General features: G+C 46.4%; 1 protein-coding gene across 1 annotated transcript in view; it reads left to right on the top strand.

The window, feature by feature from the left end:
* Positions 1-24,081, top strand: part of PTGIS (prostaglandin I2 synthase) — a 33,072-nt gene extending 8,991 nt beyond the window's left edge. Inside the window, exons 3-10 of the mRNA XM_077335591.1 lie at positions 1,861-2,039; positions 5,838-5,981; positions 6,169-6,323; positions 8,164-8,345; positions 17,608-17,776; positions 19,842-20,023; positions 20,581-20,732; positions 21,474-24,081. Of these exons, the coding sequence (XP_077191706.1) occupies positions 1,861-2,039; positions 5,838-5,981; positions 6,169-6,323; positions 8,164-8,345; positions 17,608-17,776; positions 19,842-20,023; positions 20,581-20,732; positions 21,474-21,621 (1,311 nt within the window). The 3' untranslated portion in view covers positions 21,622-24,081. The remainder of the gene's footprint in view (positions 1-1,860; positions 2,040-5,837; positions 5,982-6,168; positions 6,324-8,163; positions 8,346-17,607; positions 17,777-19,841; positions 20,024-20,580; positions 20,733-21,473) is intronic.
* Positions 24,082-25,872: the final 1,791 nt, after the last annotated feature.

Below are 25,872 nucleotides of genomic sequence, written 5' to 3'. Positions count from 1 at the left end.
CAGCAATGCTGTGAAGCGGGTTACGCCAAGACAATGACTGAGCGAAGGTTACCCAGAAAGCTTTATGGCTCAGTGTGTCAACTTAGAGCTGGTTTGCTCAGCAAGGGAGAGGCTGTTTTAGGAATAAAGTCCACATAACTCTTGTTGCTTTAGAACAGGGGTAGTCAAACTGCGGCCCTCCAGATGTCCATGGACTACAATTCCCAGAAGCCCCTGCCAGCGAATGCTGGCAGGGGCTTCTGGGAATTGTAGTCCATGGACATCTGGAGGGCCGCAGTTTGACTACCCCTGCAGAAAGTATATGAACGTCCTTTATTGTCAGTGACGTCAGGCCATGTCTAGCAACCTGAACTTTGAGGGTGGGGATGGGCGGGGAAATCATCATCTGCACCATTACATCACTTCAGGGAAAACCTAGAAGTTATGTTGGGTAGCTCTAGGCATTTCCAGAGACTATGGTAAAACCATAGAGCTTATAGTGATTCCTAGAGCTATCCAGATTTAGCTGCAGGTTAGTTGCTCCCAGAAGTCACAGTATACACAACAGCTACCTACAAAAATTTCTCCCACTGTAGGCAACAAGGGCTGCCAGTAGGAGACCTCTTGCCGTAGCAGGAGTTAGCAATCTATTGTTAAGGAACGCCATTATGCGATGGGAAAGCAGGGGAGAGCCTTCTAGCTAGCTATCTTGGCTAGGATGGGGTGAGAGACAGAGAGGACATCTTGTCCTCACAGCGGTTAGAGAAAGCAGCAGGATGAGAAAGAGCAAAGGAAGGATGTCCATGGGAATAGAGGTTCTAAGATATACAAATAGACAGTACTAAAGCCAATAGAAGGAAGGATACAGAGGAAATATAGTGAACTAGCTCCATTTTCCCTTCTGGAGTATCCATGTGCTAGGTACAAAGAGATGTTTTACAGCCTGTACAGGATGGGGGTTTGAACCTGGGCCTAGTCTGCACACACAGGATAATGCACTTCCACTGTGCTTTGGAAGCTGAATTTTCCTGTGCAGAACAGTAAAATCTACTTCTAAAGTGCATTGAGAGTGCTTTATCTATTGTGTGCCGAATAGGCCCTGGATTTCCATGGTTCTAGTCTAATGTGATCATCTACCAACATGACTATCTAGTGCACTGGTTCTCAAGCTTCCTAATGCCACAACCCTTTAATAGAGTTCCTCATGTTGTGGTGACCCCCAACCATAAAATTATGCCAGTGTTGTTTCACAGAAATTAAGCCAAAACTGACCAATGGCGTGAAGATCCATTGTCCGTGATTGTATATAAATTGTTTCCCCCCCCAGGGTTTCTCAGTTCAGTTCTGCCTCTTGTCCCACCATGCCGATCTCACTCTTTTCTGCTGCTCCAGACAGATGAACACTCTCTTGATCTACACCTCAAGGCTGTTGTGTAGATGGTGCCCCCCCCGGCCAAGCTGCTTTCGCTGCCGCGACCCCTGTGAAAGGGTTGCTCGGCCTCCAAAGGGGTCCCGACCCCCAGGTTGAGAACCACTGATCTAGTGAGTAGCGTTGGATTGAGGATTTACATGCACCTCCTGGTTCTCTCCCCCCCGTTTTTTTTTAAGTGTCTCAGCTCAGTCTTCCATTTATAAAGCAGAACTCATACAGCTAGAAGGAACAAAGTTATGCTTGCAACGCATTTTTTCACTTTGCTAGACAAGTGACAGTATATACAATTGATTTTGTTTTGTGCCAGCTGACAATGAAAACGACTCAACGAGGAATCAGAGAGCCATCGTAGAGATGCCTTATTGTTTGTGAACATGCATTACTTTCCTTTCATTCAAACTTAGCAGGATTCATACATTTCCTGACTGGCTTGGTTGTTTCTCTTGAAGGTTAGAGCCGCGGGGAAATTCGTCACAGTCTTATTGGACCCCCGTTCCTATGACGCAGTGCTCTGGGAATCCCGCAGCAAGCTAGACTTTGGTCAATACGCACGCCTTTTAATGGACCGAATGTTTGATGTTCGGCTGCCGGATTATGACCCTAACGCAGAAAAAGTCATGCTGAGAGCGTGAGTGCTTTTTTGGTTTTCTTTTTAAAGATGGAAAGTGCTTGTGATGGGAAACCAGGTCATTGTGCCACAGGCAATAGATTCCCCAGAGCCCTGCTCTGGAGCACCACAGCATGTGGCTACATAATGATCCCAGTTAGACAGTATACGATGACAGCACGGTCACATACTCTTCCAAAACACAGCTCCTTAAACTGGGATCTGTGATTGTATTCTGTAGGGGTTGCCCTCTTTCTTAAGGACCAAAGGAAAGACTTCCTTGCAGCTATGTGGCTATTGTGAAGATGAAGATAGGAAAAGGAGCCTGGGGGGGGGTCTGTATTTTATGGGATTGAATGTGGGCAGCCATCCATCCCCAAGGTCACTGTTCCCCAACATGGTGTCTGGAAGTGCCACGGTGCCACCAGCACTTTTCCAGGTGCCCCCCACGTGTTTTTGGAAAGCGGGCGGCATCAGGTAGGCTTTTTCTCCAGCAGGGCTTTTGATCAGAAGTGCAGATTTTTCAAAATGTCATTTTGACAGCAACAGCCATCACAGGCCAAGGATCTTCACTGGGTGACTGAAGGGATGCCACAGCCATTTTGCAATGGCTGTTTTGCAGCTGTGACCACTACACTGTGTCACAATTCCAGTGATGCCCGCAGGATCAAAAATAAAATCAATGAGGAGCCCACACGTAGAAGATTCCTAGAGAGGCATGGCATCCCTTCCAGGTTTCCCTCTAGATTGTGGGGTGGCAGGGGGGAGAGATCAAGACTCTTAAGGTAGGCTGCCCCAGCATAGATCAGGGTCTTCTGCATATATCAGGTTCTTTCCCTCTGGATAACCACTTGACTTGCCAGAAGAATGTTCCAGATTTTTGGCAGCCCTTCTACATGATGATGCTTCTTCCAATAACAGGAGGGGGAAGTTCACATTCCTTCTACAAATCAAAACGGCTAAAACTCCCCTTCTCCCAGTTTTAGGTAATAACTCAAGCCTGATGCAACATATCCATCCAGCAATCAATTTTTCAACGAAGGGACTGGATTTATTACATTTCCAGCTTTAAGCAAGCAAGATTTTTGTTGCAATGAAAAGGTTACAAATCATCTCTCTTGGGGATTTTCGTGAGAACTCTCCGCCCCCTAGCTGCATTAAAATCTTTGGGAGTTGTTGGATTAAGTTATCTGCAGGAAGTGTAAAGCACATCAAGAAATAATCCACAGTAGATTTCTTCTTCCCAACATGTTTGTTTTTCATTGGCAGGCCATTTTTTAAATGAGAGGGCATTCAAGCATGCAATTCTCCCCTATGTCCACCTCTATATTTAAGACCTGGAAGGCCAATTTCTGAAATGTCACATTTTATTTGCTTGTTTATCTTATTTACTTATTGATTTATTTAGAAATTTCAACGCTACATCGTTTCTGCAGACAAAAGTATTGCTGTCCTAAGAGGATAAATTCCCTTGCTTCTCTATAGCCCTAAATGCCCCCTGTGAAATGCAGCTGGGGGAGGGGAGAACACCCTGCTGACTTGTAGAGAGTCTGAGGTCTGCCACAGGAGGGAGAAAATGGAGGGAAATGTGCCTCTTTTGCCCATGGAAACACTAGAAGAAGAAGAAAAAAAGTTGGTTCTTATATGCCACTTTTCCCTACCCAAAGGAGGCTCAAAGTGGCTTACAGTCGCCTTCCCATTCCTCTCCAGAGAGCTAGCTTGGTGTAGTGGTTAGGAGTGCGGACTTCTAATCTGGCATGCCAGGTTCGATTCTGCGCTCCCCCACATGCAGCCAGCTGGGTGACCTTGGGCTCACCATGGCACTGATAAAGCTGTTCTGACCGGGCAGTGATATCAGGGCTCTCTCAGCCTCACCCACCCCACAGGGTGTCTGTTGTGGGGAGAGGAATGGGAAGGTGACTGTAAGCTGTTTTGAGCCTCCTTCAGGTAGGGAAAAGCAGCATATAAGAACCAACTTTTCTTCTTCCTCTCCCCACAACAGACACCCTGTGGAGTGGGTGAGGCTGAGAGAGCCCTGATATCACTGCTCGGTCAGAACAATTTTATCAGTTCTGTGGCAAGCCCAAGGTTACCCAGCTGGTTGCAGGGGTGGTCAAGCTGTGGCTCTCCAGATATTCAGGACTAATATCTGGAGAGCCATAGTTTGGCTACCCCTGTACCCAAGGGATCCAAGTCAATATCTAATGACCTGATATTCTTTAAATCAGGGGTAGTCAACCTGTGGTCCTCCAGATGTTCATGGACTACAATTCCCAGGAGCCCCTGCCAGCATTTGCTGGCAGGGGCTCCTGGGAATTGTAGTCCATGGACATCTGTAGGACCACAGGTTGACTACCCCTGTCTTAAATGACATTTTGGTTCTATATTCCTATCACATTCTTTTCAGTTGCTTGTCATGAGGAACTCAGCATCAGAGATGTATAGTGACAGGCCCTTGCAGTGGGCCTTCCTGGAGGATCTCCTATTTGAAGGGCATCTGGTTTGATTCAGTTGTAATTTACCATCTCTTGGAGACCTTAATCTCTTTACAAGCCACATCAATCCTTTTACGATCAAGCGGGGGTGAGGAGAAGCAATGTCGGAATATAAACAGGCAAAACCTCACAGTTTACACTGGCAAATGAAAAGAAAAACACAAAGACCACAGAGAAATGATGAAGCCGGGACCGATAAGAGTAGAACTTCTGGATTATCATGTTTACAGCTCGGATGGTGCTGAGAGTGAAGATACGGGGCTGTGTGTTTGGGAACAGTCTTATATTGTCAGCAATTATACCCACTTCAAACTTGGCTAATCTCAAGATACCTAATAAGAAGTCGTTTTCTTTATTCACTGCACAGGCCTTTAGACACTTAAGGGGAAATAAAACATTTAAATATTATAAAATGTCACAGTCATATGCCAATGGAAACTCTGAGGTTCTGCCTGTTTATATTCTGACATTACTCTCCTCGCCCCCACTTGATTGTAAAAGGATTGATGGGGCTTGTAAACAGAATATAATTTAAAATTGACTTATTATCCAGAGACAAACCAGCCTCATTTAATCCAGGAGAGGACAGACTGATGGATTGAGGGCCATAAATCCACGCTACAATGGCACATGCTGCTGAAAGTAATAAGTATAGAATCATGGAAGGGTTCTCCAGGGTCATCTAGTCCAACCCTTGGAACTCACAGCTATCTGCCGATAACTCAAAACTACTTGTAATTCTCATTCACAGTGCAGTGGGCTAGCTGAACTGAGCAGCTACATGGGGGCAGAGCTATTTTAAGTATTGTCAACAAAGCAAGAAAAAAATGCAGTTAGTAAACTTGGAGATCCTCAACAGCACATGAACATAAGAATCTGCCTTATACAGCATCAGACCATTGGTCCATTAAGGTCGTTATGATACGTTTAATACTGAAATATCTTGCCTGGTCCTGGGACTGTGCTTTGGGTAACAGATTTAAGTCGCTCTTTGGTTGAATCTTTCCATTCTTTCTTTGCAAATCCCATGGACTGGCTGTTACTAGAAAGTGAGATTGCTCATTCTGTTGGGGGGGAAGAGGCATGTGAATCAAATGTCCCAAAATCCACCCACTTCCAGCCCCACCCCCAAAGTCTCCAGGTATTTCCCAACCCAGAGCTGGCAACCCTACCTTTAAAGTGGGCCGAGAGCCCCCAGTTCTGGTCAGGACGATCGTTACACAGGGGGAGGAGGGAATCTGACTCCTCTGCACTACATTTCTAACCTAAAATGGTACTGGCGGGAGGCATTATTTGCTTTACAGTGTGACTTCTGCTTCCACAGGACTCTGCAAAACAAAAACCTTCCCTCTCTGACAAAGGCAACCCTCTTCAATTTACAAACCGTTCTGCTTTCTGACCCAAATAAAGCCAACCGGCCATGGGAGGAAGAAGGCCTGTTTCAGCTTGCCTACAGTACAATGTTCAGGTGAGTGCTGAGTTCCAAAGCCCATTTCCCACTAGATCAGAGTGCTGCAAGGAGCGAGCATGTGCACCTCCCACTTTTAATATTTCATAGAATCAGAGAGTTGGAAGGGACCTACAGGGTTATCAAGTCCAACCCCCTGCAGAATGCAGGAAGTTCACAACATTGTGCATTTCCTTCTACTCCCCAGGGCTGGTTACCTGACATTGTATGGCAATGAAAGCCAGGATTATCACGACGCCTCCAGTCAAGCGAAAGATGTGGCACACTCCCTGGAAGTCTATCATGAGTTTTACAAACTGGACCGTCTTTTGATGAAAGCTGCTCGTTCCATGCTGAGTGCAGGTTGGTGCAATAGGCCTGCTGTTGATTGTATTGACTCGTTCTGCGTAGTCTGCCTTGAGTCCCAGTGGGAAAGGTGGACTAGAAATAGCGTAATTCAATAAACTTTTTTGACCACAGTCCAAAGCAGAACAGAAACAAGGCATGTAAATCATGTTGTTCAGGTCTCTGGAAATCGATCAGTTATTTTGTACATAGGCTCCGGGGACCGGCTGCTTCCTACCTTTAGACATTTGTGCTTGCTGGAGATGATGGGGTGCCTGATGGGTCCACTTCTAATTACCAGTCCTAGGAGGCCACATCAAGTGGCTGCTGTAGTCTGTATGCTCTCTTTGTAGGCCCTCCAGAACAGCTGGTTAGCCAATGTATGAGCCGGGTGCTGGACTCAATTGACTACTGGTTTGATTTAGCAGAACACTTCTAGGATTTTTTGCACTGGAATGTCAGTCAGGAATTCCTCTTGCAGAAAAAAATACTAGAAGAAGGAAGGGTTGGTATTTATATCCTGCTTTTCTCTACCAGGAGTCTCAAAGCAGCTTACGATAATCTTCCCTTCCTTTCCCCACAATAGACACCCTGTGAGGTGGGTGAGGCTGAGAGAGCCCTGATATTACTGCTCAGTCAGATCAGCTCAGTCAGTGTTGTGGGGAGCCCAAGGTCACCCAGCTGGCTGCATGTCCCAAGCTTTTCCCTTTCCTTTGAATTTCATTCCCATAATTGCAGCGTTTAATCGCTCCTTCTACTCCTCCGTTACTTGCATCTGGTTTTCCCAGGTACCAAAGACAGCATAGCTCATGCTGGGCAAATAGGATATCACATTAACAGATGTGTAATCTCTGAGGAGCACTGGATTGTGTGCAGCAAATGGGTAACAGACAACCAAGCATATAAACTGAAACCTAGGAGGAAAAGAGAAATTATGGGCAGTAGATGGCACCATTGTACAGCCTTTCAGTTCTGTTTGCCTTGTTGACAGTTCAAAAACCAATTGCCCTAGTTGTCTTTTATGAACATAAGAAGAGCTCTGCAGGATCAGAGCACTGGTCCACCTGATCCAGCATCCTGTCTTACACAGTGGCCAAGCAGTTCCTCTTGAGGGCCAGCAACAGAGCTAGTAGCCTCTGATAGGCCATGAATTTGAAAGCTCTGTCTGCCTGTGGCTATCATCACATCCTCTGGCAGGGAATTCTATGGTTCAATCACCAGTTGAGAGAAACAGAACTTCTTTTTGTCCATCTGGAACATTAGCATAAACTGAACTAAATTAACTAAACCAAACAGAGCCCCAGGTGGACTTGTCAGACCCACTGTGTGTTGGATGCCTTGGTCTCTTGGGCAGAGAACCTAATGGCTGTTTGGCATGTGTGTTTCAGATAAAGAGCAGCCACGTTAAGGATTAGTAGAGATCAGCCATGGACCAGACTGATATCTGGAGGGAGGCATTTCCCAACCAGTTGTCAACCTTAATTTCTGTACATAGAATCATAGAATCATAGAATCATAGAATCATAGAATCATAGAATCATAGAATCATAGAATCATAGAATCATAGAATCATACAGTCAGAAGGGACCTCATGGGTCATCTAGTCTAACCCCCTGCACTATGCAGGGCACTATGCAGGAAGAGAGCTTCTAGGAAGACTTTGGTCTGTCAATCCAACTATAGCTGGTCATGTTAGAGGACCAGGCTTCCAAAATGATCCTAATAACATTGGTTTCTTCACACAGGGTAGTGAATAAAATAAAATCTCACGTGTGCTCTGGGTGTCTTGTAAGAAGAATAAGGTACCAGCACAATTGGAATAGTACCCTGTCTCTATTTTTGCCGTTTCTCTCTGCAGCGCAAAAGAAGGCATTCAGTGACATCAAGACAAATCTCTGGAAGCTACTCTCTGTGAAAAGCCTGAACTGCAGAGCAAACAGGAGTGTTTGGCTGGAGAGCTATCAGCAGCACTTGGTTGACCTAGGAGTAGATGAAGACATGCAAACAAGAGCAATGCTGTTACAGCTCTGGAGTACTCAGGTACTGTACAGCCCCTATTTTAAGGATTTGCTTCCCTACTCAGAAATTAGCAACTGTGAACAGATGGCTCTTCAAAGGAATAGCATTCAGAAGGTCAAAATGAGGGGTGTGCACCCATGTTCAACCCTGGCCTGGGTAGCCCAGACTATCCTGATCTTGTCAGACCTGAGAAGCTAAGCAGGGTCTGCCCTGTCCAGTATTCAGGTGAGAGGCCACCAAGGAATACCAGGGGCATGACATGGAAATCAGCAATGGCCAACCACTTCTGAAATCTCTTGCCTTGAAAACCCCATTAGGGGTCGCCATAAATCAGCTGTGACTTAACAACGCACCTTCAGTCCAAGAACCCCATGAACATGCCAACGCAACAAGAGAACCCAAGTGCTGCACTCTCTGTATAGATTCATCTCTTTTATGATAACCTGTGTAGACCCACCTGCTAAATAACTGGTCAGCAGAGTTAATTTTGGTAAACCTTCTGCATGCAAAGCAGAAGGTTTACCAGATGGGGCTGCTAGCTCTGGGTTGGGAAATACATGGAGGTTTTGGGGGTGGAGTCTGGGGAAAGTTCAGTCCCCACCTCTTCAGATAAAAGGATGAGTTAGTAGGTGAAATTCTGCAGAGCTGCTGCCAGTCAGAGTCAAGTGACCGAGTCGATCTATAATCTGACTCAGCAGAAGGGAGCTTCATGTCTCCTTGTGACGTCAACCAAAAATGAACTGAGAACAAGAACTAGAACTCACCAAACACTCTTCTAGTGTTGTACTTGGCAAGGGTGGATGGATACTATTTAGCACCCCCTGCCCAGGGAAGCTTGTTCGCCATTGCTAATTTTTTTTTTTAATGAATCAATCCCTGGTAAATGTGCCATGGCACCCCTGGGCTTCCTGTAAGACAGTTTAGAAGCCACAGCTAACGGAGTAAAATCCCACACTTCCCCGATGGAATCTTCCCCGAATGACAGCGGACTTCATCATGTCCCAGTAGTTCAAGACGGGAAGTGCTCAGGAGTGTCGAAGAAGTAGCAGCATCTTTTTATTTTCTTTTGAAAACTCCTCTCGTTTGTTCTCTGCGTGAATAATTAAAAGCCAAAGCTTGAGTACATTCCCCTCTTAAATGCCTGCACTTTAATTTTAAAAAAGCACCCCCCCCTTTCTTGAAAACTTGAGAGGAATACAGCTGCATGCCCTCCCCCAGTGGCATGAATTATTCAAGTCCTGCCCTCCACCGCTAGGTTTAATGTACCGTTGGTGCACTTGCTAACAACAGCCGGGCTGTATTGCATTTCACCTAATCATCACAATTTCAAGCCGGAAAGCCTTGAGAAGTGCACTGTGCTGACCCGTCAATTGTTCCTTTTACCCTTCATTTGGCATGGAAGAGCTTTGGCTGGACTCTGAAAGGGCTCTGCCATCTTGGGGTGGTTATTTCCACCAAAGCCATCCTTGGCTCTAACCAGAAGGCACATGAAACGGCCTCAGACTCACTCAGGCTCAAAGGTCAATAATGTCAACTCAGACCGGCAGCAGCTTCCCAGGGTCTCAGAGGTCTTTCCCCTCACCAATGGCCTGGTCCTTTTAGCTGGAGAAACCAGGGGTTCCTCTAAGCCACGGGCCCTGCATGACACGACTGTTCACATTTTTGTATAGTGAACCTCCCCAAGTCATAACTTGTTTGCTTTGTTTGTTTACTTTTCTCCCTAGCGGGGGACTCAGAGTGGCTCACCAAATTCTCCTCTCCCTCCATTTTATTGTCACAATAACCCTGTGGGGTAGGTTATGCAGTGATAGTCTCTGTGTGTTTGGCCCTGAACTGGCATGCTGGGAAGGGTGGCGTAGAAATCAATCGATAAACAAGCAAATAAATGTCGCCCAGAGAGCTTCCAAGGCAGAGTAGAGATTTGTCTCCAGGAAATTAATCCAATTCAGCTTTTCTCAACCTTTTCACAGTTGAGAACCCCCTAACATTCTTTAGGCTTTGAGAATCCCCGGAAGTGATGTCAGCAGGCCACACTTTCCTACCTCACCCCCAGAAGTCACATGTCATCAGAAATGACATCATCCAGACACTCCAACCAGATGTGACATCATGAGGCCACTCCCACAGCACAGGAAGTGACAGCACAGAAATATTTTCAGATGATTTATGAACTGAACTATACCTGCACTCTGGGCTGGCTACTAATTTGTCTTCTTCACGAAAGGGAGACTGTAGTGGGAGCCTGGAAAAACAGAGCTGGGGCAGGCCTAAGCCATTCCATCACCCCCACCCTCCCCATGCAGAAACAGGGCCAGAGCAGACCGATGCAACTGGTGTGACCTATACCAGGGGTAGTCAACCTGTGGTTCGCAGCCACTAGTGGGCCGCGAAGGCCTCGGTGACGGGCCGCCACACCTGCCTCTTCCCCCCATAGAGAAGCTGCCGCGCATGCGCGTTTTCACCACCAGGTGGCGCTAACGCACATGCGTGGCGCCTGGGCCGCCAGCTCTTCACCACCCCCGGAGGCGGTCCTCAACCTTAAAAAGGTTGGGGACCGCTAACCTTTACCACACCAGAAACAAGGCTGGGGCAGACCTATGCTACTCTGTCACCCCCACCTCCCTTCACACACCAGAAACGGGGCCAGCCACACTGTCACCTCGACCCGCCAACACCAGAAACAGGGCTGGGGCAGGCCTATACCACTCCACCATGCCTCCCCCCCCCCCAATTAAGTTAAAATAAGAGTACTTACCTCTCTGGACTCCAGTAGCTACGATGTGCAACAAGCCTTGGCTAGCAAGGATTTGCATGGCTGGGGCCCCTCCCCTTCCTACCCCCTCCAGGCCATCATTGGAAATTGGGGGGGGGGGGGTCGACATGACCATAAATGGTCATATCATCTGATATTTATTTCTTACATAACAAATTAATTGAATCCCAACCAATTGGCGAAACCCTTCCAGGTTGTCACAAAACCCCAGGATTTCATGAAACCCTGGCTGAGATAGCCTATTCTAATTGCTGATCCTCTCTGGACAAGAATGGTAGCAATCATTCCCATCTCATGTGCCTCCTGTAAGCAGTCTAAAGCAGAGGGAGTCAACCTGTGGTCCTCCAGATGTTCATGGAGTACAATTCCCATGAGCCCCTTCTCCTCAGAAAATTATAGCGTTACCTGCCCTATTTCTTCCATAAGAGATTGTGGGAATAGATGCTGGGGGGGGGGAATGGAATGTCCTCTCCCTTTAATAGAGGCTCCATTTAATACAGGAATGCTATTTACTTGGTAACACTGTTTGCCCCCCCTGCCATGAAAAGCTTCACTTGCCCCTTTCTACACAGTCAAACTCTTATGAAAAGGACAGAACGTTTTCCTCCAGGCTTGTTGGCATCCCTGCTTGTGATATCTGCTGCATGCAGCAAGGTGCCCGTCTTCAGTTTCTCGCTGCTGATGGAGCCACTTTCCTTCTCCAGGCCCCAGTGAACCCGTTCTGGCATCTTGCCTCCGCTTGGCCATTTGCTCCAGAGCATTGACCGAAAAGGCCCGAAAAGGCCGTGCCTTTACAATTGACTTAATGTAATGCTCCTTGCAAATGCTGAAAGGTCAACATTCTACTACGTCCCAACAAATTGCAAGACTGGTACAGAAATAAAGGTTAGGAATAAGTGGGCGGTTCTCTGGCTTTTCTTTCAGCTTCATTTGACCTTTGCAGTGCATCAGAATCGTGCCTTTTCCAGTCCCTTCCCTTTGTTCAGTTTGTTCGGGCCCCTGATTGAATGGAGATGCAGGAAGTGTAGCGAAGGAGAAGGGCACGGCTCTGGCAAGGTTTGCAATAAATATCACCCTGGCTGTTGCTGAATGCCGCCGGTGTCCAGATGTTGCAGCAGTCAGTTATTCCAAGTCTGCTTTGAGATCTTAAGACAGGGGTAGTCAAACTGCGGCCCTCCAGATGTCCATGGACTACAATTCCCAGGAGCCCCCTGCCAGCGAATGCCCCTGTCTTAAGTGGCTAGGATTGCCAGCTGGAAGGAGGGACCTGGAATTCTGTTGGCCTTACAGTGAATCTCCAGACTACATAGATTAATGGAGAAAAGTGGCAGCTTTTATTATTATTATTATTATTATTATTATTATTATTATTATTATTATTATTATTATTATTATTATTATTATTCAATTTATTTCCCGCCACTCCCTACAGGCTCGTGGCGGGTAACAATAGTCTTAAAATCCCCCATTAAACCCCCCGTTAAAAGACTATAAAAATACCCAACACGGCGGAAAATACCGCTCTCCCCTACCCAAACAAGGGCATTGGGGGATGGAGGGTGATGATGACTACTTCAAACCCCCAGGGGGGCAATGTTCTCCCTTGCCAATCCCAGCCTCAACCATAGACCTGGCAGAAGAGCTCCGTTTTACAGGCCCTGCGGAACGCTGACAGCTGCTGCAGGGCCCGCAGCTCACCTGGGAGCTCATTTCACCAGTTGGGGGCCAGGACAGAGAAAGCCCTGGCCCTGGTTGAGGCTAGGCACGCTTCTCTGGGGACGGGAACGATCAGTAGGTTTTCTCCCACAAAGCGTAGAGCCCTGCGGGGCACATAGGGCGACAGGCGGTCCCTCAGGTATGTGGGTCCCAACCCGCATAAAGCCTCAAAGGTTAAAGCCAAAACCTTGAACCGGATCCGGACAGCAATTGGCAACCAGTGCAGCTGCCTCAGCACTGGCTGTATGTGGGCCCTCCAAGGTGTGGCAGCGACCTTGTCACTTGGACAAGGTGTGGCAGTGACCTTGTCACCTGCCCTCCTAAGGCCTTTGAAGCAGGGACAGTCTGGTACCACATTCTTTCAGAGCTTCCTTCCCCCAACCACACCTTCCCAAGTCTCCAGTCCCAAATCTCCAGGATCTTCCTAACCCTGCCTAACAAGGAGAGTCAGCTCCCCCATTGCCTCCAGTTGCTCAGGACAAGGCAACTGGCGATTCAACACAACACTCATAGTTTGTACCACTTTGACGGGTCTGAGCTGAGTGGACCTGTAGCCCTGGCTAACAGTGCCAGGGGCCTAGTGCTGAGCCTAGCTGCTCTTGGGCCATTCCCAGTCTGTCCATAGCTGAAGGCAACGCTTGCATAGCAGAACAACACCTAGATTCCTTCCCTCAATGGTTCATTTGTTAACACTGACACTTCAGGGCAGATAACCTGGCTTGAAATAAGGTTTCCAGTCTCCAGGTGGTTGCTGGAGATCTCCAGGGGTTACAGATGGTCTCCAAGTGACAGAGATTGGACCCCTTGGAAAAAATGGCTACTTTAGAAGATGAACTCTGAGGCATTATACTCCACTGAGGTTCTTCCTCTCCCCAAAATCTCCCCAAAAAGGGGATACAACAATGCTTGATGAAAAACATTCTGTTTTCTGTCCAGTATGCATGGGATAGAGCCATGGGGTGAAAAATTGGACAATATTGGCATGAATGTTATGAGATCACTTGTAAGGACCAAAAATCTTCTAGGGAAGCTCCCAATCTTTATGGTGAATAACATAGAGATGAAAAATGGGGCAAAGTTGGCATGTATGTCATGAGATCACTTTTAAATGATGCCATAGTGACCAACAATCTTCTAGAGATTCTTCTGTTCGATATGGTAAATGTCATAGAGATTCAGGTAATTCCTAGAATGCCATGGGTGCTGTGGTGTCACTTCCAGGCTCTCTGCTGGAAGTTGTCAAAGGTTTCATGCTGCTGTCCCTTCTCAGGTATTGACCTTGAAATGCTCCCAGGGATTGGTAGTAGATGACTGAGAACCCTATCCTGAATAGTTTGTAAAGGCCCAGCAGGCAAGGGAACCAGTTTCTCTCCTGCCCTCCTAAGGCCTTCTGGGTTAGCAACCTCTTAAAGAGGCAGTACACAATAGCCACAGGCTACGCTTTCTCAAAACCAGAGTAGTGGAGGCAAGACAAAGACTGTAGACATCTGGGCTTGTCCCAAGAATCACTGGAACCAAAACGAGCCATAAGCATTAGTGCAGAACTGGAAAATTGCTGCAAGCCAACTTGAGGAGGAATGAACCACGTTTAGCCCTGGAATCTGACACTCCTCCAGCCTTCTGGATCCTCCTGCCCTTTTAATGGGCATCTCAGGCAACGTGGGACCTTCGATGATTGAAAGGCCACTCTTGGTTGACTGAGGCTACCTGCACATCTGGTTCTTGAGTCCCTGTTGGCTCCCACACGGAAACCTGTTATTTGTTGGTTCCAGAGACAAGGTTAACAGCAGTAATTCTCTCCCTATGATAAATGGTGTACAGCAGCATCCTGCAGAGCAAATTGTAAGCAGACACTCTGCTGGGCACATTACACAGCACAGATCACACTGCTGCCGGTAGCTGCAGAAGTTAGACGGAAAGGAACTGACCCCTGTTGCTGAGAGGGTGGGATAACGTGCCTATCACTCAAGCCTAGCTGCATTTTAATTCGACATGCCATTTATTCCTGGGAGCTGGCCCTCTTTACACCGTGAGTCCCTTGGACCTATTCAGAAACAAATTCAAAAAGGGGGGGAGGGAAGCAGTCATGGCCGGAGCCGACGATGCCGGGGTAAGTTCAATCGATGCCTGTAAGTCAGCTTTTATGCTCCAACGGTGCCGCTAACAAGTGCTTCTGAAGGGCAGGCATCAAATGCAGCTGCAGGGAAGATAGTAAAACGAGGGTTTTCAGAGGAAACATCTCTCACAGGGACTGTTTGCTGCCAGGCTGCAGGCCTGGGAGTCAGTGGAGAGAGACGATAGAGGGCAAGAAGGTAGAGGGACTGGGACAAGGCAGGGAGAGACGATAGAGCTGCACCCCCAAGTGATGGACTGTGCGCTACGGGTGCAAAGGAGGAAGCAGCCATTTCACATATTGATTCAAGATGGCCAGCCAATATATTTTTTATTGCTGCCAATCTCTACTCTGCAAAGTGATTTACCGCTTGGAAATTATATACTTACCAATCTTTGCCGGAAGCCTTCAATGATTCCAGGGTCCTTGTCCAAAAGCAAATATGCCTTGGGGAGAAACAAACTTATCAATATATCTGAATGTATGTCCATTGTGGCCCTAATAAGATCATGCCATCTCTGCAGGTCTCTCCCTGCTTAGTCAGTTGCTACGTAGGATCAAGATATCCTCACACACTGAAGTCCTTCTGTTTCGGGGGGTCCTGTCATGTGCTCCCAATCTCAGTTGCAGTATTCTGTTGCTGGAAGACTCCGATCCTTTCTCCCAGCTAACCAGATCTCTTGGCTTCGGATCTCTTTGCTGAATGCAGGCATGGGCAGGCACTATTGGCTAGTGTCTGGAACGTCACCAATGGTGATGGATACCGGTCCCCTCCATTATTAATTAATTAATTAAATCATTTCTAGTCCTCTGTTCTCCAGGGTTCAAAACAGCTTACAATACATAATTAGAATTTTTTTTTCAAACACCCTTATTAGCATAATCATAGCAAGACATCTATATAAAAGACAAAGCAATATAAAAGACAAAGCAAAGAGGGGTTGGCTTTAACTGTTGCTAAGCATTCAAATTATGTTGACAATTCAACATAATTCGAATACCAAGCAACAGTTAAAGCCAACCCCTTATCGACCTTATAAAACCTAATAGGATGTAACAAATTCTGATAAAGTAACAACAACCTACACTCCATTAATAGCTCTGATCTTACAGCACCATCTAAAAGTACAATTATCTGGACAGCTCATAGGATTCAGACACATCATTTCGAGATGACAAATTGCAGCATGTCTATTTTCTTATTTTTTTATTCACACCTGCCTCTAAAGAGTCCACATCAGCATACATAAATCAGTTTTACCCTTACAATAACCTTGTGAGGTAGAGCTGACTGGCCAAGGTAACTGCATGCATTTCAAGGCGAAATGAAGATGTGAAGATGCATCTTCCAAGCCCTAGACCAGTGCTTTGACCACTACCTCCCATGCTAGTCCACTCTGACCATTACCTCCCAGGCTAGTTTGCCACCTCACTTCATTTTGGAGAACCTCAGTGAGGTGAATAGAGGCCTTTAGCAACAGACATACACCCTACTGCCCCAAGCAGAGGTGCTACTTTAGTGGAGTAGGAAGGGAAACTTCAGTGTAGTTTTGGGGGGGCAGACCTGGGAAAGGAGGCCAGCCACATTTTTGTGTTAGCTGTTTAGTCCTCAGCTGTGAACTTGGGGAAACAGCTCTGTTTTGAAGCCCCGCAGAATGTTCTAAGGTCCCACCAGGCTCTGATCTTGCCAGGTAGAGAATTCAAACAGACTGGAGCGAGGGCTGCAATTGGCCCTGGTTAAGCCAATTTTATTTCTTTAGGGCCAGGGACCAACAGCAGATTTTGGGCACTAGACCCTAGTGCTCTCGGGATACAAGAGCAGCAAACATTCAAATATCCACTAATATTAACAAATAGAATTAATTTTTAATCTGGTTAATGATAGTAGCAAAAATGTCGCCATGTTTCCTTGTGAAGCGCCTTTGCAGAATCTTGTTTCCACTCCGGGCATTTCATTTTGTCTTGCAGCTTTGGGGTCAGATGCCTGTCTTAATTCACAGTGCTTGAAAAGTCCTTCGGTTATCATCTTCCTGACAAAAGAACTGTTTGATTCCTCAGGTTTCTGAGCCAAAAGGTTCATCCTGGGAATACTGTCATTAATAATGCACAGCTACTTGAAAGATGTTCATCAGCTTTTCACAGTCCTCTTCGGAGAAGCCATTCTGTGTTAATTCAGTGAACTGCCAACTCAGACCTTTCACATTACAGATGAAACATGTTCTCCTCTAGCAAAAATGATGTACTTTACCTCTGCATGATGTAGTAGATATCATTACTAGGGATGCTAGCCTCCAGGTGGGACCCGGGGATCTCCTGGAATTTAAGCTCATCTCCAGGGCCTAGTCTGCACGCAAGAGATAATGCACTTTCAATGCACTTTAGAAGTAGATTTTCCTGTTCCGCACAGGAAAATCCAGCCGCGAAAGCACATTGAAAGTGCATTATCTATTGTATGCAGACTGTCCCAGACTACAGAGATCAGTTTCCCTGGAGAAAATGGCTGCCTTGGATATTATAACATTTTACCACTATCACCCCAAGGTCCCTATTTTCTCCATCCAATGCCCAGAAATCTCCAGAAGCTTCACAGCCTAGATCTGGCAACCCTGTGCCCCCCTCCCCTGCTGCTGGCCAAAGAAATGAAAATGACTGATTTCCTGTTCTGGTATTCTTGTTTTTAGAGCAATGCAGGCCCTGCTGTCTTTTGGCTTCTCCTGTTTCTCTTAAAACACCCCTTAGCCATGGCAGCAGTTCAAGGTGAAATGGAAGGAATACTTAGAAACAGAAGACAGCCAGTGGGACAGCTGCAGTTCACCAGCCAAGAGATTTTGGACAACACACCAATTTTTGGTTAGTAATCATTTCTTTAGAAGTGCCTTTGGGTTGCTTAGTAAGTTTGGCAAAATAGTGGTGGGTGGGGTAAAGAAAGCAGATGAAGAGAACTTTTTTATTCCGTTTCTCTTGGGGGTGCCCAAAGAAGTTCATTGGCCATACATTCAGGACAGACAAAGGGAAATACCTCTTTACTCAATGAGTAATTGAGTATTGCTGTGGTCTGGATGGCCCAGGCAAGCCTGATCTCATCAGACCTCTGAAGCTAAGCAGGGTCAGCCCTGGTTAGTATTTGGGTGAGAGACCAGCAAGAAGAAGGCAATGGGCAAACTACCTTCATTGTAGCTGCAGGGAAAGTTAGTCAGGTCTTGGGCTTCCTCATTAGAAAACATAAAGTATGGTTTTCCCTGAGCTGAACTGAGCATCAAGCCTTCCTATGGAAGATGTCCTGTGTAGCGTTTCCGACCCACATCTTCATCATCCAGCCCCCCCCCCCCAATATTTTGTTCAATGTCTCCTTGGTTCCTCTGTTTCCTCTTACGTTGCTGAGTCATGCCAGTGTAAATTGTTGCTGGATCTCTCCTGTACTGTTTATGCAATCGCATGATGGATGGTTGACATACAGCCCAGTAAAAGAAAGAGGAACATTTGGAAAGGAAGATTCTGGCCAATGCAGGAAACCAACCACAGCTTATGGAATCATTAAAAGCAAGTCGCTTGAGTGAGCCATTCACACCGAAGCGTATTTGCCTGAATTGCTCACGAATGCAGTGCTTTACAAGGACAAAAAGCTTTAAAATCCTTACTTCCATCATCTGCCCACCTGGATTAGAAGGATGCCCTGACCTTGATGGCCCAGCTCTCATTGTATCTGGAAAGCTAAGCAGGGCCGGAATGAGTCAGTTCCTGAATGGGAGACCACCAAGGGAGTCTAGCCTGCTGTGCCAGAGGAAGGCAACGGCAAACCATTTCTTGTTGTCTCTTGCCTTGATCTATGGGTTGCCATTACACTTGACAGCAATTTCTACACACGCACACGTACAACACCTTGGGAGCAATGGATGTGTATCCAGAAACACCAGCAGGTGCAAAGTCACACATGAGTATGTGACTCTCAGTCACCCTTTGCACGCTTGGTGCAGGGGTCCCACTGGTGTAACATGAATGTACTTGTTGCAAATCTGTCACTTAAGGACCACCTACTACCATATGAGCCTATTTGACTACTACAGTCAGTTTTGGAAGCCCTGCTTCAGGTCCCCCTAGGTGGTAACTAGCGATGCCAAGCCCTAGAGATGCCAAACTAGAGATGCCAAGGTGGGGGAATTTTCCATCTGCAGATCCTGTTTCCACAGGAGGTGAGTGGAAGAAAAATAATCTTTGAAAATCACCATTAGTAAAATCATAGAGTTTCCAACAATTCCTAGAGAGGACTGATGTCAGTTACTGGTTTTTCCCAGAGTTGACATCACAACTCCTCCAGCAGCTCCCCAGCCTCCTCCAGTGGCAACCTAATTAAAGCCCTCCTTTGTAGTTGTAGCAAAACTATGGAATTCCTCTCTTGGGACATCTGCTTCTCACTTTCTACCATTTTCCCTCGCTGATTCTCATTGACCCTTCGTCCCGTTCATGTGCTTGTGTGTTTTATTTTAATTGCTTTTCAATTGTTTTATACAATAATTGTTTTATAAATACTCAGTTGTTTTATATAATTGTTTTTACATGTGTGTGTTTTAATCTTGTTTTTAATGTTTTTGTTTGTCACCTTGGGGACCTTCCACTGGCCGAAAGGACAGCGTTGAAACAATTTAAATAAATAACAATAAAAATTAGAATCAAGCCATGAAAGAAAAGGGACCACTAGAACTCATCTCACGTTTATTTTGCCAATGGCTGCATTTTCAAGGAAAAGCTAAAGACCTGGAGCCTCCTGGAGGATTTTTAAGCCATGATATGGTGGGGTTTTGTACACAGTTTCTAGGGTTGGAGCAGTCCTCCGGGGAAAGACAGCCGCCCACACCTTTTCCTCCTGCGTCTTCACTGGCTGCAGTCATTCTCCTCTCTGGCTCTCTCGTTCGTACAGACAGTGCCTTGAATGAAACGCTGCGCTTGACGGCGGCTCCTTTCATCAGCCGGGAAGTCCTTCAAGACATGCCTTTGAAAATTTCAAGCGGCAGGGAGTACAGGCTGAGGAAGGGAGATAGACTTTGCCTCTTTCCGTTCATCAGCCCGCAGATGGACCCTGAAATCTATGAGGAGCCAGAGGTAACTTGTGCCATTCTTAATCAGGGTCATAGTGACAGTCTGCTTTGCTGATTCCTTTCATGAAAGCGAGAACGCCACAAGGCGGTGTGCGGTGACCTTGAGGCTGCTGCAAAACCACAATTCTGGCAAATTGAACTGCAAGAACCAGAGCACAGAATGTCATCTAACAAAAAGGAAAGTTCCACTCCAGGCAGGATCGTGTCCACTTGAGAATTCTTTGTGTAGGTTATGCTACTTGTCCGCAGTTTGGAACCCGCTGTGGGATCTGGCTTCCCAAGAATGGCAGCTTGCTTTTGCTTTAAAAAAGATTTCTAGTTCCTCTGTGGGGGGGGGGGGGGGGGGGAAGACAGATTCATAAGTGACTGAAATCTCAGAATCCAAGGAGGGAGAGACTACAATCCATGGGAATTGTAGTCCATGAACATCTGGAGGACCACAGGTTGACTACCCCTTCACTACACCACACTGGCTCTTTAAATCTAACCTGTGTCTCACACGAGTTAAAGCTTCACCTTGTAGGAAAGGTGGTCTCACTGTATATTTCTTATATTTTTCAGGCATTCAAATACGACAGGTTCCTCCGTCCAGATGGTACAGAAAAAACTGATTTCTATAAAGAAGGGGAAAGGCTCAAGTATTACAACATGCCCTGGGGAGCCGGAATAAACGTCTGTATCGGGAAGTTCTACGCAGTGAACAGCATCAAACAGTAAGTGGTTATCGGCCATTGACAAAGTGCCCGTCTCTCTGCTCCGGTACAGATCCAGAGAATCCAGCCTGGGGTTATCTCAGAAATCAGATCTCTTGCGTAAACAAAAACAAAAAAAAAGAACAATGTTTTTTGCCATTTCCATTTTTCCCATTTAAATATGGATTTAATCCATTGTAGAAATGGTTGACGTCTATATTTTTGTAAATGCATGTTTATATGTTTTATGAACTGCCTATCTGGTCCTTTAGATCAGATATGCAGAAGTTATGCTCCCCCAAGCTGCCCAAAATGCACCAGCAGAACACTGACGCCTGCCAAAAGCTCAACAAACCTCCCTCCCTTTGCTCAGTCCCAATTGGCAGCAAACAATAGGGGTTGGATCCGATGATTCCCTTCCACTGCCTCTTTCTTTAACACAGACTTTTTCCAAAGGGGAAAGACTTTTTTCCCCCAAAGGAGAAAGATTAATTCTCAAAGAGAAAGACTGTCTCCATTGGAGGAAGACTTGGTGATGGGGATTCCAGAGGTGTAGATGTGTTTGTGTGTTGCAGCAGTGGTACCAGAAAGACTAAAACACACATTTATTCCAACATGAGCTTTCCTGTGTTGGAGCTTACTTTGTCCGATGCATGGAGTTGAGGTGCTCCTGGACTAGGGTTGCCAGCTCTCTATATTAAGGTGCAAAAATGATTCAGAGCTAATACCTTTGACACTGACCTGATTATTTCATCGTTTCAGGTGTGTTTTCCTTCTCTTAAGCCATTTTGATTTGGAGCTGAAAGATCCTGACACCAAGATCCCAGATTTTGACAAGGAACGATATGGCTTTGGAATGCTACAGCCAGAAAATGAAGTCATGGTTCGATACAGACAGAAAGATCAATGAATGGATGCTCTGTTTTCTCTCATAACTGTTTTTGGTTTTTGGCATTCCTTTAATATTTTGCAAGAAAACAGATGCTCCTTGGAATCAGCTGAAGTATGTCATATATATGGGTAGCTGTTCATGCTAGGGCTTGTTCACCATGAGCCCAGGTTTTCTCAGGCAGCAGATGAGAAGATCTAGTGAAGTTGGAATGGTGAAAAGGCCCAATGGAAGGGCTGCTCTGCCATTTTTTCTGCAGGTCCTTTTTGCCCCGGCCCTGATTCTGTCTTTTCTTTATTTGAAAACCCTACAGGATCTCCATAAGTCAACTGCAACTCGACAGCAGTTCCCACCTTCATTCCAGGGGAGCTGCTCATGTAAATCAGCCATGTGGGTGGCCACCACTGGCTTTGGTCCCTATAGAACAGTGGTTCTCAACCTTCCTAATGCCGCGACCCTTTAATACAGTTCCTCATGTTGTGGTGACCCCCAACCATAAACTTATGCAAGTGTTCTTTCACAGAAATTTAACCGAAACTGACCAATGGCGTGAAGATCCATTGTTCATGATTGTATATAAATTGGTTTTTTTTCTGGGGTTTCTCAGTTCAGTTCTGCCTCTTGTCCCACCATGCCGATCTCATTCTTTTCCACTGCTCCAGAAAGACCAATGCTCTATCTTGATCTACTCCGCAAGGCTGTTGTGTGGATGGCACCCCCCCCCGACCCCCAGGTTAAGAACCACTGCTATAGAACTTCAAAGCATTATATTGTTCCTATTTCGTAATTAAACTCTAAAGTCACCTTGGAAACAATCCCGCAGATACATTTTTCTTAAGAGTCCTGCTATTTTAACAAAGCTAACCATCAGCATGTGTACGTGAGGCCCAAATACATATGATGATCAACACTATGAAGAACTTTCCAGTACTTGTTACTCAGTATAAAGCTCTTTACAACACCAAGTAGAAACAAGCAGTATATGAGGATTTCTGTTACAGTAGCAAATACTTTATAAAACGGCCGTAGCATTAAAAACCAAGACCAGCTCCATCAGCCGTGTCTGTGCTCAATCTTTACCCTTCATGCCTTTTAACCAAAGAGAATTGGCCATCTGGATCCAGAAGCAGTAAATGTTACAGTGAAGGAGAGGGAAATGTCATCTGCTTAGAAAGAGGTGGTCATAAAGCCTCTCCTGAAACAGATATCCTTGGGCCCATGCGGCTAACAATTATTGGTTGGTACCCTACCACTGCTCTGGGTCAAGTTTGAAACCTTCCTTACACCAGAGACAGCATGGTGTAGTGGTTAAGAGCAGTGGCTTCGACCTGGCAAGCCAGGTTGATTCCCCACTCCTCCCCATGCAGCCAACTGAATGACCTTGGGCCAGTCACAGTTCTGATAGTGTTCTTGTCACTATGCAGTCCTCTCAGAGCTCTCTCAGCCCCACCTACCTCACAGGGTGTCTGTTGTGGGGAGAGGAAGGGAAGGCAATTGAAAGCCACTTTGTGTAGTGAAAAGTGGGGTATAAAAACCAACTCCTCTTCTTAAAGTGGCATTTTTGATGGCCGAAGAGCCACTTAAGTTGGATGAAGTCTCCTTAGGCTGGAAAAAGGCTTTGAATTTTGTTTGGTGGAATGGGAGGATAGAGGCCACTGTTTGGGAGCAAGATTCTCACGTGGCCAACCAGCTTCACAGATTAGATCCCTTTTAATCCTGCTTCAGGACTAGTTTCGGAAGAGATATTGCCTCAGTTACCCCTATGGATGGGGGGAAAGTATCTATTCATTCTTCTGGACTTGTTAGCCAAGGGAAGGATTGGGACACTGGGCTCAAGGGGTTCCATCCCATCTGGGGACGAGGCTGGGAGCCATGTGCCGGTACTAGTCATATAGGTCTACAGCAGGGGTAGTCAAACTGCGGCCCTCCAGATGTCCATGGACTACAATTCCCAGGAGCCCCTGCCAGCGTTTGCTGGCAGGGGCTCATGGGAATTGTGGTCCATGGACATCTGGAGGGCCACAGTTTTGACTACCCCTGGTCTACAGGGTTCCATTCTGCCTGCCATGCTTTGGAATGTCTATGTGAGACCTCTGCGAGAGGTCTCCTGGGAACCTCACGGGAGATGTTACCATTATGCTGATGACACCCAGCTTTCTTCTCATATTATTGGTTGGCCTTTTTATTTATTGCTGCTTTTAAACGTATTTATTGCTGCTTCAATTGCTTTGTGAATTATTCTACCCTACCCGTTTTAATGGAACTAGGCAACTCTTAACCGGGCTGTTGTTTCAGTTTGTTTTCGATCGCTGCTGTTTTTTTAAAATATATTTTGTTATTCAGTGCTTAGATTTTTCTTAAAAAAAAAAATATTGTGAGGGATAATGGTCTCTTAGTCAATCCCCATAGGCATTGTCGATTGAGAAAGTGAGAAAATGGGATGAAGATATTTTCATTGAAGAAATAAATATTTTAACTCTCCTGGGTGTTGCAGCCATAAGAATTCTCTGCGTGTCCATACCTGTCATCTTAGTTCTTAAAAACGTACCTACCTTACAGGGAGTTTATAAGGATGGATATTTTTGTGAATGGTTTGAGTGCAGTTGCTTTTATACATTCTGTTTGCTTTGGAGGTGTTGGCAGCTTCCAGATTGTTTTAGCTGCGTCGAGTAAATATGCTCTAAATCTGTATGTTCATTAAAAAAAAAACAGCACTTCTCCCTTTGTTTCTATAAAATGTTATGAATGCTGTTCTGGAACTGGACAGCCCATGTTAGCCCAGTCTGGCCAGCTCTTAGATGCTAAGCAAAGTCTGGCCAGTATTTGGATGGGAGACCAGCGAGGAATCCCTGGGTTGTGCTGCTGAGGCAGGCAACGGCAAATCCACCTCCGTCTGTGTCTTGCCTTGAAAACCCACCAGTCGGTTGCAACTTGGCAGCAAAAACAACTCAAAGAAAAGAATTCTATTGCCTCCCAACTCAGATCCAAAGAACTCATCAAGTCATCCCGAAGAGGGAGTTGGACCAAAACACAGCCCAGGTTGGCTTTTACTATCCTGAGGAAAACGGCTTAAGAAAGCGACATCCACCCGCACGGGCTTGGTTTTTCCCAGACAGCCTTCCCCACGTGCCGTTTCAGAGCAACAGCATTTCTTCAGAATGTCCTGGAAGCACAGGCAGTTCAGGGTAACAACATGAGTCAAGCCATGTGGACAACAACATGTGGACAAGCAGCCTGCAGGCCAGCCCAGCAAGCTCATAGAATCCTAGAATCGTAGAGTTGGAAGGGACCTCCTGGTTCATCTAGTCCAACCCCCTGCACTATGCAGGACACTCACAGCCCTATCGCTCATCCACTGTGACCTCAAAGGACTGATGGCGAGGCGGGATTTGTAGAGCTTGTCTCCGTCTCTCTCATGGGAGACTCCAGGAAGGGAAGAGACGGCTTGTCTCGGATGATCTTGCTATCCAGTCCACTGGGACTTGCCTGCCAGGCAGGCTGCACTTGGGGAGTTAAATTGCCCCGGGCAGAACATTTGGGGGAGTTACGACTTCAGTTCCTTCTATCGTTGGGACACCATGTCACTACCATACAGGCAACGCCCTCTTGTGAGCACAGCTTTTAGAAGGGGCTCACCTGAGATTGATTCACTTATTTTATTTATACCTAAAGTTGCCAGTCTCCAGGTGGCAGCTGGAGATCTTCTGGAATCAGAGCTGATCTCCAGGCAACAGAAATCTGGAGAAAATGGCCACTTAGGAAGGTGGACTCTGTGGCATTGAAGCCTGATGAATTTTTTCCCTTCCCCTAGCCCCGACCTCCTCAGGCTCCACCCACCAAATCTCCCAGGTATTTCCCAGCCTGGAGCTGGCAATCCTAACTCCATCTGATAGAAATCTGTGCCCCCCGGAGAAAATGGCTGCTTTGGTCTCTGATGTCCCTCCCCCTCCCAACACCCCCCTTGCCCCAGGATCCCCAAATCACAGGAATGTCCCAATCCAGTGCTGGCAACCTTATTTCTCCCCACTTTCCTCCCCAGTGGGGACTCCAAAGCACTTTTCAGTGCTTTCTTGTCCTCCATTTTAGCTGCACAACAACCTTGTGCGGTAGATTAGTCCGACAGTGTACGACTGGCCCACCAGACTCCCATGGCATGGAGGGGATTGAACGTCCTTACTCCCAGGGAAGAGTCCTTAAGGCTTGGCCCTCTTTCATCTTTCCTTGAAGGGATGGAGCTCCAACCCCTTCATCAGACGTCACAGGCTGGGTAGT

The sequence above is a fragment of the Paroedura picta genome, chromosome 4, assembly GCF_049243985.1.
Source record: "Paroedura picta isolate Pp20150507F chromosome 4, Ppicta_v3.0, whole genome shotgun sequence".
Classification (NCBI taxonomy): domain Eukaryota; kingdom Metazoa; phylum Chordata; class Lepidosauria; order Squamata; family Gekkonidae; genus Paroedura; species Paroedura picta.
Note: the sequence above shows the minus strand (reverse complement) of the source record. Positions and strands in the feature narration are given on the sequence as shown.